This window comes from Notechis scutatus, chromosome 3, assembly GCF_049901735.1.
Source record: "Notechis scutatus isolate UNSWTSFEM ecotype Mainland chromosome 3, rNotScu1.2, whole genome shotgun sequence".
Lineage (NCBI taxonomy): Eukaryota > Metazoa > Chordata > Lepidosauria > Squamata > Elapidae > Notechis > Notechis scutatus.
In genome coordinates this window covers 137838979-137858021 of record NC_142011.1, presented here as the reverse complement: position 1 = coordinate 137858021, position 19043 = coordinate 137838979, and the positions used below count along the sequence as shown (strand labels likewise).

At 37.9% G+C, this 19043-nt stretch overlaps 2 protein-coding genes across 3 annotated transcripts in view; one reads left to right on the top strand and one right to left on the bottom strand.

Moving 5' to 3' along the window:
- Positions 1–5802, top strand: part of WRNIP1 (WRN helicase interacting protein 1) — a 38118-nt gene extending 32316 nt beyond the window's left edge. The window contains exons 5-7 of the mRNA XM_026676609.2: positions 295–450; positions 2050–2129; positions 4727–5802. Of these exons, the coding sequence (XP_026532394.1) occupies positions 295–450; positions 2050–2129; positions 4727–5005 (515 nt within the window). The 3' untranslated portion in view covers positions 5006–5802. The remainder of the gene's footprint in view (positions 1–294; positions 451–2049; positions 2130–4726) is intronic.
- A 647-nt stretch (positions 5803–6449) lies between these two features.
- On the bottom strand, positions 6450–15976 carry LOC113417984 (leukocyte elastase inhibitor). 2 transcript variants are annotated; one of them, XM_087961213.1, is made up of 7 exons: positions 15794–15976; positions 15481–15664; positions 13782–13919; positions 12213–12330; positions 9315–9457; positions 8272–8439; positions 6450–7334 (listed from the first exon to the last, which is right to left on the bottom strand). In XM_087961213.1, exons 2-7 carry the CDS (start codon positions 15646–15648, stop codon positions 6933–6935), a joined length of 1137 nt encoding a protein of 378 aa, XP_087817339.1. In that variant the 5' UTR covers positions 15649–15664; positions 15794–15976; the 3' UTR covers positions 6450–6932. The 2 variants fall into 2 exon arrangements, with proteins under 2 accessions (XP_087817339.1, XP_026532396.1); XM_026676611.2 differs by having other exon boundaries at positions 15800–15976.
- Positions 15977–19043: the final 3067 nt, after the last annotated feature.

Genomic DNA, 19043 nt, shown 5'->3' with positions numbered 1-19043 from the left:
AGTAATTATTCAATCCTGAATGTTGTAATGTTCTATGTCACCAATACAATATACTGTAAAACGTTTGATATAATATCCCACAAGAAGCAGCTTGAAACTCGGAAGAAAAAACATGCAGCGGGGTCTTTGCTCCCAGTTACTTTGAAGAATGCAAAGTAATTTTTATCTCTCTTTAAAAGTAATACAGGCATCTTGAAATTAATACACGCCTTGGTAAAACATGCATTTCCATTGCAGTGCCTCTGCTCCTCAGATGCATTGGATGATCGAAGCTTTTGGTCTGTTTCTCAATAGGTGAAGAGCATTATAACTGCATCTCTGCACTTCATAAATCTATGCGTGGCTCTGACGAAAATGCTTCCCTTTACTGGCTGGCCCGAATGCTTGAAGGGGGTGAGGATCCATTGTATGTGGCAAGAAGGTTGGTACGATTTGCAAGTGAGGATATAGGTGAGTAACTGAAGAGAACGTGAGTTTTTATGGGCACTTTTGCCTAGCACCCTTCTAGCCATTCTAGCACTTTTATCTCCAACGCTGCACTCGGCCAACTAACCTTTACTTCAAAAGTGCAAGTAACTGCCATTCTCCTTCTTACAATATAGGGCAATTCGGAAAACCTGCCTCCAGGGCAACTATGAAGAAGCAGGTGACAGTTTTTGAGGATATTTGCTCTAGAATTGGAGTTTGGCCAGAAGTCAATCAGCTCAGTTTTTATGAATTGCAGCTCTAACATATCAGGAGAAGTTCAGAATATTACAGGCAGCATTATAACATTTGGAGTCATCCGACTGTTTAATAGGTATCATTATGAAAAAGGTATTTGGCTTATTGAAACTGGAAATGTGCTTGCCTATGCATCAGCTCATGAATCTACAAACTTACTGAATAGAGGGTATGGCTTCCAAACTATGATGCACTTGTCTAGCACAGGGTTTTAGATGATGAATATGGAGATCTCCAATATCAGAAGTAGTTGACTGATAAGATTCTAATGGGTAACTTGAACATTCTAAGATGAGAGAAATCTTTGCAGCCTGAGTCCCAGTGTTATTTCTTCTAGACTTGGGCTAAAGTCGTCCCTATTTCACTCGTCATCAAACAAGGCCTTTATATAGTGTTTCACATACATGACATATTCTACCGGTAGTTTCATTATGTTGGTAGCCTTTTGACAAGATGTCCATTTCACCATTGAACTCTAGTTGAGGGAGGTGAAAATGAACAAAACCTATCCACCTGTTGTCCTGTTGTTCACTTGGCTTGAAAAGAATAAAACTGGGGTACTCCATTTGAAACCAGAGATTAGTGTGCAACAACTAACCATTGGTTGAAACTCATTTTTTTCTTAGTCACTCTGGTGCCCCTCATATGTACTGATAGCTTTCCATCCAGCTGCCTTCTAGTTTATCCCCAGAAAGTGCTGTATTCCTTGGGCTAAAAAAGTGAGCCTCAAAGGCTTATGAGCCAATTATATAGAAAGATATTGCCTGTTTCCCTAGTGGAATTAGAGACTGAATCATTTGTCCTATAGAGAAACCAGTGTTCATACCTTAATTCTTAGATATGAAGGATACAAAGGAGAATATGTATGAAAGCAAGTTTTAATATGTTACCATTGGCAGTTTTACCAGATAAATATATCCTGTTGATTTATTCATCAAACTTCTAGACTACCTAAAAAAAAAACCACCCAGAAAATAATAACTGTCCAAGGGAGAAACAAACCATCTTGCTATGTCCTCCTCCCTCAGTGTCCAGCCCAACTATCCAAATTCAAGGCCTAGGAGAAAATCTAGTGTTTTAAAGATCACTTTAAGGCAGATGCCATGTGAATCTCTAAAGGAGAGATGGAGCAACTGAAGGCCTGCCTCTTGGGTCTTACTAGTTGACTTTGCTTAATCAGTGAGGCCTGAAGGAAGTCAAGTCTTTTGAAGCACACAGAACAAATAGTCCCTCAAACAGAAAGGCCTTGTGGCAGGTAGGGGTTTACTTGAGTCGACTTGACTTGATGTATCGTATGACTGATTAGAATATAAAATTTCATTATAGGATTGGCAGATCCCTTGGCCTTACCTCAAGCTGTGGCTGCTTATCAAGGTTGCCACTTTATTGGAATGCCGGAGTGTGAGGTAATGTAATTTATAAACAACTAATATCAGAACTTTTAAATGTTCCTCTTTCTTCTACAGGTAGTTCTCAAACTTGCAACCATTCATTTGGCTCAAAGTTACAATGGCACTGAAAAAAGGGACTTAAAACCAGTCCTCACATTTATGTCCATTGCAGCATTCCCACAGTCACGTGAACAAAATTTAGGTGCTTGGTATTTGCAATGGTTACAATGTCCCAGGGCTATGTGATTGCCATTTGCAGTCTTCCCAGCTGACTTCCAGCAAGCAAAGTCAATAGGGGAATGTGATTCATTTAACGACTCCAGTGATTTGATTAACAACCATGGCAAAAATATCATAAAATTGGGCATGGCTGACTTAACATCTATCTTGATTAACAATGGAAATTCTGGTCCCAGTTATGGTTCTAAGTCGAGGACTATCTGTACAGTAATTGTGCTTCCTTATATTGCATATAATTACTAAACTAACTACTAATGTAACCTTGTATGTTTTTCCTAGGAATCTATGCCAATGAGTTCAATTTAGGAGATACAAAACCTAATATTCAGGGAATGGAATGTTCCAGAAAACTCTGGAAACAGTCATTCCTCTGATTCATGGCAATCACGTCATTCCGATGACGCTTTAGTAATTTCAAAAGTTAATTATTCTGAACCAGAAACCATTTGTAGTATTCAAAGACTGGACCAGGTACAGATTTTTACAATCAAGAATAGTATGACTAGAAACAGAATATTCCTAATAATGATGAAATGTTCCATTCCTGGAATGTTAAATTTTGCACATTCAGCATTTACTTTGCTCATAGGCCCTTGCTTCCTGTCATTCTGTCAATTCCACATTTTTCAATGAAATGTTGTAATCATACTCTCTGATGTCAAGTGTTCAGTGCAACATAGAGAAGTAGTTCTTGACTTATGACCCAATCTTGCCCAAAATTTATGTTGTTAAGTGAGGCAGTTATTAAGTGAATTTGGCCCCCATTTTACGACCTTTCTTGCTACAGCTTGAAACCAGGCTCAATAGCAGTAACTGTGAGAGGGATCTTGGTGTCTTAGTGGCCAGTCAGCTAAATATGAGCCAGCAGTGTACAGCAGCAGCCAAAAAAGCTAATACAATCCTAAGTTGCATTAACAGAGGGATACAATCGAGATAAGTGAGGTACTAATACCACTCTATAAAGCCTTAGTAAGACCACACCTAGAGTATGGCATCCAGTTTTGCTCACCGCATTATAAAAAAATGTCGAGACTCTAGAAAAAGTACAGAGAAGAGCAACTAGGATGATTAGGGGACTGGAGGCTAAATCATACGAAGAATGGTTACAGGAATTGGGCATGGCTAGTCTAGTAAAGAGAAGGACCAGGGGAGACATGATAGCAGTGTTCCAATATTTGAGGGGCTGTCGCAGAGAGGAAGGGGTCAAGCTATTTTCTAAAGCACCCGAAGGCCAGACAAGGAATAATGGATGGTAACTGAACAAGGAGAGATTTAACCTGGAAATAAGGAGAAACTTTCTGACAGAACAATTAACCAATGGAACACCTTGCCCTCAGAAGTTGTGGGAGCGCCATCACTTGAGACTTCCAAGATTGGACTCCCATCTGTCAGAAAAGGTCTCCTGCTTGGGCAAGAGATTGGACTAGATGACCTATAAAGTCACTTCCAACTCTGGTTATCTGTTACAGTTGTTAAGTGAATAACTGCAGTTGTTAAGTTAGAAACATGGTTGTTAAATTAAATGAATTGGGCTTCCGCATTGACTTGGCTTGTCAGAAGTTTGCAAAAGGGAATGCCAAGACACCCCCCAGGCATAAATATGAGTCAGTTGCCAAGCATCTGAATTTTGATCACTTGATGCTGCAATGTGTGAAAAGCATTCCAAAGCCATTTTTTTTCAGTGCTGTTGTAACTTGCCATCCGGCCAGCTTACAGAAATGAGTCTGAAGCCCGACACATATTCTGGCATTTCTCCCTGACTTGGCTGTACAGCGCCAATGCGATGCCGACGTTTCTCCCCCAATCAGCTGTGAAGCGGCGACGCTGACATCATCCCTGCTGGCGGTGTATGAGAGAGCGTGACAGAGGTTCCGGAGTCACGGGCGGATCGCTCAGCTGTTTCGCAGGGATGCCGTGGTTGAATGGATTGATTTTCGCTTTTTGTTCACCCCTTCTCCGAATACCGCAAAGGAAGGGGGAAGAATATGACGGGATGTACCTTGATGGGAGGGGAGGGTTCTAAGCAAGTTAGGGGGAATGAGGGTTAGGAGGCAATAGGCGTAATTAATTAGGCACGGGGAGGAGGCGTGAGGGATTAGTTAATGGGCAGATATTAGGCTAATTGGGAGGGGTGGAGAATGGATATAAACAGCGCTGGAAGGCAGTTGCTCTCAATGCTGACTTAGCACGGAGTTCCGTTGTTGTTGCTGATCATGATTGGAAGAACTGAAATAAACCTAAACATCACTCATCTTTATTTGTGAGTAACGTGATTTGTTGTGTAAAGTATCCAGTACTCGACAGAAGCCGACAGTCTACCTGCAGTACATTTCCCTTGCTTCTTTAATTGTCCTTTTCTTTGTTTTGCATAGGTCTTACTGGCGCAGTGTGTGGTCTATTTCGCCAGAGCACCGAAGTCTATTGAAGTGTACAGCGCTTACAGTAATGTGAAAACGTGCCTAAGAGACCACCAAGGACCTCTTCCGCCTGTCCCTTTACATTTGCGGAATGCACCCACCAAGCTCATGAAAAATTTAGGTTATGGTAAAGATTACAAATATAATCCTAGGTACAAGAATCCTGTAGAACAAGAATACCTGCCTGAAGAGTTGAAAGGGATTGATTTTTTCACACGAAGCAAAATTGGATAGAAAACTCTATTGTCCCACGCGATTCATATTAATCCCATAATATTTTTTCTTAAAAGTTCATTTCAGTTTTAAGAAAAATATTTTTCCAGGCTAGCCATATTAAACTGGCAGCCTTAAACTGGGATGCCTACCTTTTTGTATTAAATAATATGTATGTTAATTAAATCATCTTTGATACACATGAAACGATTTTGGGGGCATTTTATTGCTCCAATCCAAGGCAAAAAGCTGCTCAGCAGATATAGATATATGCATTAATGTATAATGTAACATTAAAGTTCTTGAAAGAAACTACACTTTTCTACACTAATTGTGTAAGAGGAAAATATGTGTTGTTTAAGGAGCTGCTCCTTTTCCACTTGAAGTCCAAATAGCTGCACATTCCTGAACCATTTTGTACTACTAAAAATATTTTATTGCAAGTTTTATGCAAAATGTAAGAACTGTTTGATAACCTTGGATAAAATACATACGATATAGGTAAAAGGACAACTAAAATCACTTGATTTAATCAAGGATATAAAGGGCATTATGTCAAAAATTTAAAAATGAAAATTGCCCAGCTTAGCTAATATTAGGCTTTTTCAATGGGACTGATATAAGCACGGATATATATTTAATACAATCCATACAACTTAGAAAGGCCTAATTTTACTTGTGTCTTTGTTTGGAACTGAATTTATGCCAGACTGCAAAGAAATACTGCATTTGCACCTTAAGCTGAAAAAAAAATCCTTATAACTGAAATGTACCTTGAGAAATTTTGAAACTCTGAAAATAAAGTTAATTTAAAAACATTAATGTCTCCATTTTGCAAAAAGACTTCAATTATAATATTGTAAGTAGTCTGTTGTTTGGTATGCAGTCTTATACTGTGTTCATGAGATTTCATTTTGCTAGCCCAGAACTCCACCCGCAGATAGTTGTAAGAGGTTGGGAATGGGCTGGCCAGGGAAGGGAAAGTAGTCATAAAGTCAAGATCATTGGCAGCTTATCTTATAAATGACAGCGCAGGGGAAAGCATGAGGGGGCTTTCTTAAATATTTAAAGCAATAATTCCTCTAAATCATCCAGGCAACATGAATTAAACTGAATTGTAGAAGTAACAACTCCTTCAAAATGTCACTAGAATGTCTTTATTTCACACCTGCCTTCAATAAAATGAACGCCTGAAGGATGAACAATATGTAGCTCAGATTTACTGAGCAGAGAGAATGTGGACAAAAAATATCAAAAAATTAGTAGATTGAGGTCACTGGTAATTTGTATGTGAACAATTCTGTATTTACTGAATGATAAGAAAAGTTGTAATTCCTCATAAGGTACTAAGACATGCGCCAAATTGTTTTGTCTTTTTAAGAACAAAAAAGTCACGTTCTGGATTTTATATTATCAATTATTTTCCAGGACCAAAGAGTCTGGACCAAAGACACTTGCATTATATTGAATACAAGCCAACTTTATTCCAATAATTCATGTGTTATTCGTTTTACAGATACAATGCACAGCAGCTACCCCTTGCCTGACGGCTTCCAAACACCTCAAACTACAATTCCCAGAATTCCTAGCTAGCTGGAAATTAAAGTGAAATCACACACATCTGAATACCTTAGATTAGAGATGGCTACTTTTCAGAGCAAAGTGCCACATAAAATCTGTTAACAGAAAATCAAGAAAATCAAGAAAATCAAAGATGGAAAACATCTGGAGCAGGGGGTGTCAAACTCACGGGCCAGATGCAGCATGTGCTGGTCACACCACCCCCAGTCTAGCAAAAGGGGTGGGGCAGTCGCAATACTTCATGCGACAACATGAGTTTGACACCCCTGATCTGAAAAAACCCAATTTGTTCAATTTCCCCCAAGCAGGCTGAGAAACATATATTTTATAGGAGGCTGGAAGTTGGTTTTATGACTTACGATACTCTTTATGGAGAAGCAAATCTACCAAGGAAAAGTATAGTGTTTGTTGGATTATGACGGATAAAAAATACGAAAGGATGGTCAGCAATAAAATTCTCCTCCATGGGCAAAGAAAATGATACAATTGTAGCAGCAGTAGCTGCTGCTGCTTCAGTGCCTTCTTCATTTACTTCTAGAAAGGACTTGTGAACTATTTTAGACACATGGAGATCCTGGGCTCCTGACATTCCAGACAAGTTAGCCTTGTCACTGTCAAACATATCTACTAGCCCCAATGCTGCAAAGTAAGATTTAAGATCATAGTTTTCTTCCAGCTGAAATTTAGGCAGATGAACATAGACGTCCACTTCAGAAATCATATTCTGGTTCCATTCTTGCAGTTTTTCCAAAGTAAGCTGCTGTTCCAGCTAAAATGGCAAAGAAAGGGAAGTAATTATTTGTATCACTGTGGCACAATATTTCCATTTCAGCACAGAGAAATGCCTTGCTGAAAAATAACGTCTCTGACTTCAGTGTAAATGAATTTGCAGAGCCAGGGTCTTTCTCTATGAGAGACAATTAAAAATGGCATTGAACTGATGGTTTCAAACAACCATCTTCAAACAAGATGGTTTCTGCCTCATGCTAAACTATTTGCAATTTTAACTTGTTCAGATGAAAAAACAAAATAATGCAGAGTTTATAGCATAATAAACATTATTAGAAATAAACATAGATTTTTTAGAAAAGTATTTAAAGGCAAAACCATAGTTGTCTTGTCAAAATGTAATATAAAAAGCATTTATTTTATAGATACCTTACTGCTTACAATTTAAGATATTGTTTAAATCTAATTCAGATCTAATCTGTTTTCAACTCTTTCACCTGAGATGGTTAGGGATTCATAGTGGTACAAAATATAGAAAACTCTTAAAGATTTTCTGGAGATCCCCAGCATAAGGCAGCCTCTCTTCAGAATTCCACTGATGTACAGTGAAACCTCGGGTCACAGACGCTTCTGTTCACAACCAAATCAGGTGACGACTAATATTTGGGGAAACTGTTGCTTCTGGTCGTAAACAGATCCTCTGGTACAGATTAAATACAGCTGCGATGATTTCCCCTGCCACGCATGCGCAGTCAGTCTTTCTTCTGTTCATGACCAAATCGGGCTGCGACCAAAGTCCTGGAACGGATTACCGTCATGACCTGGTATGTGGAGCCACTCAACATATCACATAAACCACAACTTTGTTCATAAATATGGGTGATCCTACCAAGTATTGTATTCATGTGATATTTAGAATAATTTTCTTTAGGACTATAATTTTATAGCAACAGCAAGAAAACAACAGAATCAATCACCTGTTCCAGGCCTGTGGAATTATCCTCAATGCCATCAGGCAAAAGGATGATCATGCTAAGATCCTCTCCCTTATATGGCAGTTCCAGCACATGACAGTTGCATTCAGGGATATAACCAAAAGGAAGTTTCTCTTTCATAAACATCATCTTCACATTCTTCTTTTCTGTCTGCATTATTTTAAGAATATTACAGCGAGGAGCTTATCAAACAACAAAGAAATAAAGCTTATGTATGTATGTATGTATGTATGTATGTATGTATACATACATACATATATATATATATATATATATATATATATATATATATATATATATATATATATATATATATATATATATATATATATAGTTATATAGTTATATAGTTATATATAGTTATATATAGTTATATATAGTTATATATACAGTTATATATACAGTTATATATATATAGTTATAGTTATATATATAGTTATATAGTTATAGTTAAGTATATATATATATATATATATATATATATATATATATATATATATATATATATATATATATATATATATATATATATATATATATATATATAATCTGAAATTGATAGAACTAGTTCTGGGAAGTAGATCTTTGCAAAGCTATATTATTATATAGCTGTTCTTTGGAATCATACAACTCTATTAAGCTAACTGAAATTCATTCCCAGATAAGGATAAACAGAAGGAAACCAACTTAAAAACTAAACCAAGGAGGAAAAAACTACCTATAGTATTTTTTAAAAAAACTGCTTTATTGTCCTTCATGTATTAGAGCAAGCAGACAAATGAGCCACTAAATTCAGTAAACTATTTCAGAATGGAATTAGATTTAACTTATGGGCAAGTTGAGTTTGTAACTAGTGATCAGGCTCAAAGGAACTGATATAAGGCTTTAAAAACATGACTACAGATAAGTTAGGATCATGTGTTCAGTGCCATCATAAAAGCTTGGATGTGATGCTTCATGAGAGTGTTTATTCCTACAGATACCTAAACAATAAGCTATTGTTACAGAAAAGAAACATTATTTACCTTATTTAGTCTAAAAGGCTTGTCTTCAGTATCTTTTTCTTGAAATGCCTTTGCCCAGCTGCCTTTAAAGTAGACAGCATTCACCAAAACCAATTTAGTCATTTCATTGATGGATCCTTCAGATAACAATTCAGGGATTTTACCTTGGTGGAGAAATTTCACTGTTAATTAGCTGTGCAAAGAACCGAGACTTAAGCAATATTACCAGATCAATGAGATTAATCTGAATGCACTTAAATGTACATTTCCCCTCTGCAATTATCTTATAAATATTTTCCTTTTAAAAATCCTGAATTAGCAAAAGCTGCTGTAAGTGACACTGACTGGCCATTTCTGTCATTTGCCTAAGCTGTCACATCTCTAGAATCGATCAATCAATCAATCAGAATAGAGCTGGAAGGGACCCTGGAAGTCTTCTAGTCCAACCCCCTGCTCAAGCAGGAGATCATTTCAGACAAATGACTGTCCAGTCTCTTCTTAAAAACCTCCAGTAATGAAGGACTTACAGCTTCTGCCAGCAAGGTGTTCCATTGGTTAATTGTCCTCACTGTTAGGTAGTTTCTCCTTAGTTCCAGGGTGCTTTTCTCCTTGATTAGTTTCCATTTATTTTTTCTTGTTCTGCCCTCTGGTGGTTTGGTGAATAAGTTGACCTCCTCCTCTTTATCGCAACCTCTCAAAATAACGAAATACTGCTATAAAAGGACCCCCTAGTCCTTTTCTCCAGACTAGCCAAACCCAAAATCAACCCAATTTAAAATAAAACCCTCTTTTTAATCAATATTAGTCAAAACATTCAGTGTTTTTTAAAATTCTCTTGCTGAGGTAAGGTTAACCCCAACACTCCTGGCCTTCTAGAAGAGTCTTAAAATCTGGCTCTGCTGCCTGGTCTGGAGCCCCAACAGGAGGGTTCTACACTGATTGGATAGAGAGAAGATCCCCATCTTCGTGTCTCCTGTCCTCTTGGTTTTTGGTCTATTTATTCTTTCTAAATTTTAATTACACTGTGTGCACAATTATTAGGCAAGTGAGTATTTGGCCATGTCATCATTTTAATGCAAATTTTCCACCTCCAAGCTGTATAAACTTAACTACTTAGTGGATATAAGCATATCAGGTAATGTGTATTTGTGTAATGAGGGACGGTGTGGCCTAAAGAGATCAAGGTATGTATAATTATTAGGTAGCTTCTTTTCCTCAGGCAAAGTAGGCCAAAAAAGAGATTTAACTGACTCTGAAAAGTCCAAAATTATAAAATGTTTTTCAGAGAGATGCAGCACTCTTGAAATTGATAAGATATTGGCGCGTGATCATAGAACTATCAAATGTTTTGTTGCAAATAGTCAAGAAACGGGTTAAGAAAAAAAGATGCACATTAACTGCCAAAGATTTGAGAAGAATCAAATGTGAAGCTACTAGGAACCCATTATCTCCAGTGCTGTTACGTTCTAGAACTGCAACCTACCTGGAGTGCCCAGAAGTACAAGGTGTTCAGTGCTCAGAGACATGGCCAAGGTAAGGAAGGCTGAACCCAACCACCACTAAACAAGACACATTAGTTAAAACTGCAAGACTGGGCCAAGAAATACCTCTAGACAAATTTCTCAAAGGTTTTATGGACTGATGAGAGAGACTTGATAGACAAGATGGATGGGCCCATGGCTGGATCAGTAACAGGCACAGAGTTCCACTTTGACTCAGATGCCAGCAAAGTGGAAGTGAGGTACTGCTATGGACTGGGATTACTAAAGATGAGCTAGTTGGACCTTTTCCGGTTGAAGATGGACTCAAAATCAACTCCCAAACATATTGCCAGTTTTTAGAAGACATTTTCTTCAAGCAGTGGTACAGGAAAACGTCTGCATCTTTCAAGAAGACCATGATTTTTTTACGCAGGACAATGTTCTATTTCATGCACTCCACTGCATGGCCAGCCAGTAAAGACCTTAAAGATGAAAGAATAATGACATGCCCCCTTCCTCACCTGATCTACACCCTGTCATGAACTTGTGAGCCCTTCTTAAACAGGAGATTTACAGTAAAGGAAAACAGTACACGTCTCTGAATAGTGTCTGGGATTGTGATTGCTGCTGCACAAAATGTTGATCGTCAACAGGTCAAGAAACTGACAAGACTCCATAAATGGAAGGTTTATGACTGTTATTGAGAAGAAGGGTGGCTATATTGTTCACTGATTTTTTTTCTTTAAATGTTAATTTATACATTTTGAGTTGTTTGTTGTTTATTCTCACTTTAACAGATGCAAATAAACAAGATGGGCAATTTTTCATTTTTCATTTTGTTGCATAATAAGTCTGCACACTAATAGTTGCCCAATAATTGTGCACACATAGATACTCTTCCAAGAAAGTAAAAGCCTCATTTTTACTTCCTTAAATATTCAGGTTTGAAGTTTATTACCATTTGACTGATTGAGAGCAGTTGTTCAATAATAAAATTGATCCTCCAAAGTACAACTTGCCTAATAATTGTGCACACAGTGTATTTTGTATTTTATCTTTTTATCATTTCATAAGATCCCCAATGTCACTTAAAGATAAGCAGCATATAAATGTAATTAATAAAATAAAAGAATGTGAGTTGCATTAAGCAGACCCATTAATATGTAATGTCCACTTTCTAAGTATTGCTCAGGAAATAGTCTAAGGGCAAGGACAATGTGGAACATTCATTTATTGTCACCTGTATATTGTTCCCAAACTTGTATTTTATCAGACTTGTTATGCTGGCCCAAAACACCTTTTATCAAGATACATACTGCTAACTGCATCCCTTATTAACCACTGTACAAAAAGAACCCATTCTATAAGATTAACTATTCCAAACTATTACCCAAGAAAAGATAAAACGATAGTTGTTAAGGTTTTTTTTAAATCTCACCTTCAGTCTGTTGTTCTACCCATTGGTTAATTTCCTTTTTGGCCTTGTCTGGGGCATTTGAGAAGTCCGCTTTGGATAATTCAGCTCCATACAAATTCTGGGTGTTAGTCAAGAAATCCTAGCAAAATGAGACATACAATATTTATAAATGATAAAATAAATAGAATTATTATGGATAGCAAGTGGGGAAGCATTTACATTTAATAACTAATAAGAATTGTCATCTCCAATCAATTGGAGATTCAATTAATCTCCCTGTTCCTGCTTGGCAGCCTTTGCTTTCATCATCCCTCATGCTCTAGAATTTTCTAAGTGCATTTAAGCACATAACAAGCACTCATACCCTGTTTCTCCAACAATACGGCCTCCCCCAATAGGAAGTCCCAGCATGTTTTATAGGCATGAAATGAAATTAAGCCCCTCCCCCCAAATTAAGGCCTATATTAAAACATGCGAAATGGGGGCAATGGTGGGGGGGGGGCCTTGCCGTTAGGAAGTACTTTTGTTGCACACCCGGATATGGTGCTGCCTGCGTTGACCCCGATACGAAGTGCCCCACCAACGCCGAGGTCAACATCCAAGCTGTCGCCGCCCGCCCGAAGATGCAAGGGGGGGGGGAATTAAGTCACCCCCGAAAAGACAGCCTAGCCGTTTTTTCGGGGCTCAAAAAAAAATAAGACCCGGCCTTATTATATGAGAAACACGGTAATAGCACAATGAAGACATATCGCTTTCTTAAAGGCTGACGCAGTCTGTGTTGAAGTTTTCCAATTCACTGTCATGATAATCATATTTAGGCTGAAAAACACAAGAAGCCTGAAGGAAAAAGTGGACTATTCTGAGTGAGGTTTTGAGTCTAGGCCTTCCAGCTCTTCTTCAGTACTTTAACCATGATAAGAGATTAGCATCGTTGGTTTCAACTGAATGTAGCCTGAACAGAATGGTCTTTGAAGAAAGTTTATTCTTCTGAAAAGAGATGCATATTATGCATACAAGTTGTAATGTAATTGGAAAATGTGGATCTATCTAATAATGTTAGTTGCAATACTTCTACATTTCACAAGAAACATGACTGTATATGGATAAAAGAGAGAAAAAGAATGAACCTGTCAAACTTCATATTTCATAGGCTGGGATGGAATGTGCACCTGGAGAAGCAATAGAGGGTGGGGGTAGGAAATTTTAGCAAAACACTGAGTTTTCCCAGAGAGACATCCAGATTAAGAGGCTGTGCAATCCCAAAATGGAGGAGGGAAAGGGTACCCACACTCTGGAATCTCTCAGGATATAGTAGGTTAGATGGTTATAACTTTCATTTGGCAAGATTCTGTCCATTAGGTGTAAGAAAATGAATGACTGGATGTGATTGGCTCTCACTATATCATCTTTGGGCCAGGCTGACCATAGCAGACCTAATTAAAAGAAATTAAATATTCGCTTAAAGCAAAGAATAACTATGAATAACTGTATTGATGAATATCATAGTCTAATAAAATTTGAAATTGACCTATAAAGCGACTCTGATGACCCATACATTATTGATGTTTATTTATTTAGCAATCTACTTACAGACAAAAAGTTTAAAGTTTTTTCTCCGTACAACCTATTAGCAAGTTTCAGAATATAGGGTGCATCGCTCCAGTTAATTTTAGCATTGAGCGTGTGAAATACTGAGTGAAGGTCTTCAACACCATCAAAATGAAGTGTCTGCATGGAAAAGAAACATCCTAATTTAGTACCAATAAGAACAGTGAAATTAGGCTTAGTTCAAAAATAATTTTGTCTAAGAACAATGGAGACATTTCAGAAATCTACAAGCCACATAAACAAATAGTACGAAGGACTAATTTCTGCAAGCTTAGGTTTCATCTTAAAAGTGGTGCATACAGTATTAATACGATGGGTTATACATATACGAGGAAACACGGGGGCTTTACCCAAGTCTGAACATGTTTACCATATATTCTGTCTTGGGAAAGTAACAAAACAGGTGGCTTTATTCAAAATTACCTTATGGTATCAGTTACAGAATCCATGTAGAGTACAAAACACACAAAAACTGATACAGATAAGGAAAAAGTTGAATATTAGTCTGATTTTTCATAACAAATGATTTTTTGATAAAGCATAGCAAGAGACTAGAGAATGATTCCTTTGAACGCAATGGAGAGCATCAGAACTTTTATTTCCCATTTGTGCATTTAGTATAAGGGGCTGACACTGTCACTTGAAGACCAAAATATTAATTCCTCATAGAGGCTAAAAGTTTGTGGGAAAAGAGCTATTGCTTTCATTTATCACCACCTACTTCAATTGCAGTCAATGGTATGAATCTGTATGCTGAGTTTGCTTGGGACATGGCGAAAAAAGGGGCATTACTTCTTTGTATTTTTTGTATATATCAGTTTTGTTCTTATATCCTTATTCCATACAGGTTGGACAACTATATGTTGAAAATCTAAACCAAGGGTTTTCAAACTTTTTCACAAAGTGTCACTGTCAGTTAAAAATATAATTCCCAGACCTGCTGATCAATATTCCAACTTTAGTAATAGAAAATCCCCCCCTCATCTGCCTGTCTATATCTATGTATCTATGTGTCTGTCTTTCTATCTATCATCTGTCTATATCTATGTATCTATATTTATCTATCATCTATCTATCTATCTATCTATCTATCTATCTATCTATCTAACAACTCTTTATCTATCATCTGAGTCTATCATCTGTCATCTATCATCTATCTATCTATCTATCATCTATCTATCTATCATCTATCATCTATCTATCTATCATCTATCTATCTATCTATCTATCTATCTATCTATCTATCTATCTATCTATCTATCTATCTATCTATGCCTGCCTGCCTATCTATCTATCATCTATCTATCTATCTATCTATCTATCTATCTATCTATCTATCTATCTATCTATCTATCTATCTATCTATCTATCTATCTATCTATCATCTTCTATCTCCATCAACTATCTATTGCCTTATTCTCTGGAAAATTGTTTGTTCAGCAGAATCCTAGTAAAAACGCTGCAATAAATCACGAAAGAAGAAACATTATTGATCCTTTGTCTTACTAATTTTTTTGAAGTCTTAACTAAATCGTATTAAATCCAAACATAACTCCCTTGTACAAGAGGCGGTCTTTCAAATATACAGCTTGGAAATACAATTCTCCTTACAAAAGAGGCAGAATTCCTCATAGCAGCCAAACCACCGTGAGAAAAAACCAACAAACAAACATCTGCTGACCTTCGAGAGTTCCGAGGCTGTGTTACCCCGGGCCCCTAAGGCGATCATGGCCAAGGCGGAAGATACACTGATCGGAGAAAAGAAAACGTTGTCGGTTGGGTGGGCTTCGGTCAACTTTTGGAAAAGATCCAGGGCAAACTGCGAGTTTGCATTAGCCAGTTTATCCATGGTGAGCACGGGAAAGCTTGAAAACAAGCAAAACGAAAGAAAGAAAGAAAGAAAATTATTTCTGAGGCGCCTTGGAAATTATAGCACCAATAGAGAGAACGACGACGGGAGAGCAAGCGCAAGCTTTAAATGCCTTAAATCCCACCCTTACCTGCCGAGAGAAGAGCAACGGCGAATGCTGAAGGTGCGTTGGATGCGCAGAGAGCCGCTCCCGCGCAGATTTCCGGGCTTGAGGTTGCGAGGAGGGGAGTGCAGGGGCGGTTTCTGGCGCTGGCGCTGGACTCTGACCTTCACCGGGTGGTGGGGGAGACCTCTGAACGAGGCAGGCTTCGAGAGTTGGAAGGCGTGAGAGGAGGAGCCGAGAGTAGGAGGAAGGGTTGGGCTGACCTCATTTTGCCTACCTCCGAAGGCAGAGCCTCCAATACACGCACTTAGCCCACCCGCCCCAACAGCGAAGCTCGCAGGAATGACTTCTTTTTAATTTTTGTACATCCATTTTCTTCTTATATCCTTACTCTATACAGGTTGGACTATATGTGGAAAATGAAAACCAAAAGTTTTCAAACTTTCTCATAGATTACATCTTCTGTAAATTAAATTAGTTATAGAAAATTGGCTGTCTGCCTATCTATCTATCTATCTATCTATCTATCTATCTATCTATCTATCCATCCATCTATCTATCTATCTATCCATCCATCTATCCATGCATCCATCTATCATCTATCTATCTATTTATCTATCTATCATCTATCTATCTATCTATCTATCTATCCATCCATCCATCCATCCATCCATCTATCTATCATCTATCTATCTATCTATCTATCTATCTATCCATCCATCCATCCATCCATCTATCCATCTATCTATATCTATCTATCTATCTATCTATCTATCTATCTATCTATCTATCTATCTATCTATCTATCTATCCATCCATCCATCCATCCATCCATCTATCTATCTATCTATCTATCTATCTATCTATCTATCTATCTCTATCTATCTATCTATCATCTATCTATCTATCTATCTATCTATCTATTTATCTACCTATCATCTACCTACCTACCTACCTATCTATATCTATCTATCCATCTATCTATCTATCTATCTATCTATCTATCTACCTATCATCTACCTACCTACCTACCTATCTATCCATTCATCTATCCATCCATCCATCTATCATCTATCTATCTACCTACCTATCTATCTATCTATCCTACCTACCTATCATCTATCTATCATCTACCTACCTTCCTTTCTATCTATTATCTATCTATCTATCTATCTATCACCTATCTATCATCTACCTACCTACTACCTATCATCTTCTATATCTATCATCTATCTATCTACCTACCTACTACCTATCATCTGTCTCATCTATCATCTACCTCTACCTACTACCTATATCATCTGTCTGCCATCATCTATCACCTCTCTATTATCTGTCTTATCAGTTATCTATCTATCTATCTATCTATCTATCTATCTATCTATCTATCTATCTATCTATATCTATCATCTAATCTATCATCTATCTATCTATCATCTATCATCTATCTATCTATATGTACTATCTTATGTACCTACCTACCTATCATCTGTCTGCCTATCATCTATCACCTCTCTATTATCTCTCTTATCAGTTATCTATCTATCTATCATCATCATCAACAACATCGTGGCAAACAGCAAAAGGGGGCACACCTGAAAGGTTCACAAAGATTAAAAATAGTAATAGTTATAATTTTGCTTTAGAGATGGAAATTCAAGAGCAAAATGATGAAATAATTAAATCTAAAGGACTGCTATCCTTTATAATAAGGATGTATGGTCACTAAAATTATAGATATTATCTACACTGCATTCAGAAAGTATTCAGACCCCTTCACTTTTGTCAGTTTTGTTATGCTGCAGCCTGATTCTACAGTTGTTGAAATTCATGTTTTCCTCATTAATCTACATGCAGTACCCCATAATGACAAAGTGCAAAGAGAATTTTAGAAATGTCTGTAAATTTATTTTAAAACAAACAAACAAACAAACAAACTGAAATATTGCATTGCCATAAATATTCAGGCCCTTTGCAACATTACCTGTGAAATTTAGCTCTGGTGCCTCCCATTTCTCTTGATCATTGCTGACATGTTTCTATACCTTGAAATGGAGTCCATCTGTGGTAAATTAAATTGATTGGACATGATTTGGAAAGGCACACACCTCTCTATAGAAGGCGTCCCAGCTCCCTAGAGTACTGCGTCCAGTTTTGTTCACCACATTATAAAAAAGATGTTGAGACTCTAGAAAAAGTACAGAGAAGAACAACTAGGATGATTAGGGGACTGGAGGCTAAAACATACAACGAACAGTTGCAGGAACTGGGCTTGGCTAGTCTAATGACCAGGGGAGACATGATAGCAGTCCTCCAATATTTGTGGGGCTGCCACAGAGAGGAAGGGGTCAAACTATTTTCTAAAGCGCCTGTAGGCCAGACAAGCAATAATGGATGGAAACTGAACAAGGAGAGATTTAACCTGGAAATAAGGAGAAACTTTCTGACAGTGAGAACAATCAACCAATGGAACAGCTTGCCCTAGGAAATTGTGGGAGCGCCATCACTTGAGGCTTTCAAGAAGAGATTGGACTGCCATTTGTCAGAAATGGTGTAGGGTCTTCTGCTTGGGCAGGGGGGTTGGACTAGATGACCTACAAGGACCCTTCCAACTCTGATTATCTGATATCTGTTTGACAATGCATACTGTAGCAGAGCAAAAACTCTTGAGGTCAAAGAAACTGTCTGCAGAGCTCAAGAGACAGGATTACCGCAAGGCAGAGATCTGGGAAAAGCTACAATAAAATTTCTGCTGCACTGAGCACAGTGGCCTCCATAATTCTCAAATGGAAGAAGTTTAGCGCAACCAGGACTCTTCTTAGAGCTGGTCACCCGGTCAAACTCCACAATCAGGGGAGAAGGACTTTGGTAAGAGAGGTGACCAAGAACCCAATGGTCACTCTGACTGAGCTCCAGAAATCCTGTGCGGAGATGAGACAGAGTTGCAGAAGCATGACCATCAATGCAGCCAATCTGTATTGGCTGCCAATCTGGGCTTTATGGCAGAGTAGCTACATCAGGGGTGTCAAACTCTATTTCATTGAGGGCCACATCAGGGTTGTGTTTGACCTCTGGGGAGGGGAGCTGGGTGTGTGTGGCCAGAGTGGGCATGGCCAGTTTGATGTCACTTGTGTTAGGAGCACCATTTTCAGTGGCAGAGGCACCGCGGGCCAGTCCTTCATGTTTCCTCTTATATACAGAATTCATTCTTGGAGCTTGGATTAACAGCATAGCAGTATGGAGAAACGCCATTAAATGTGATTTAAAGGAT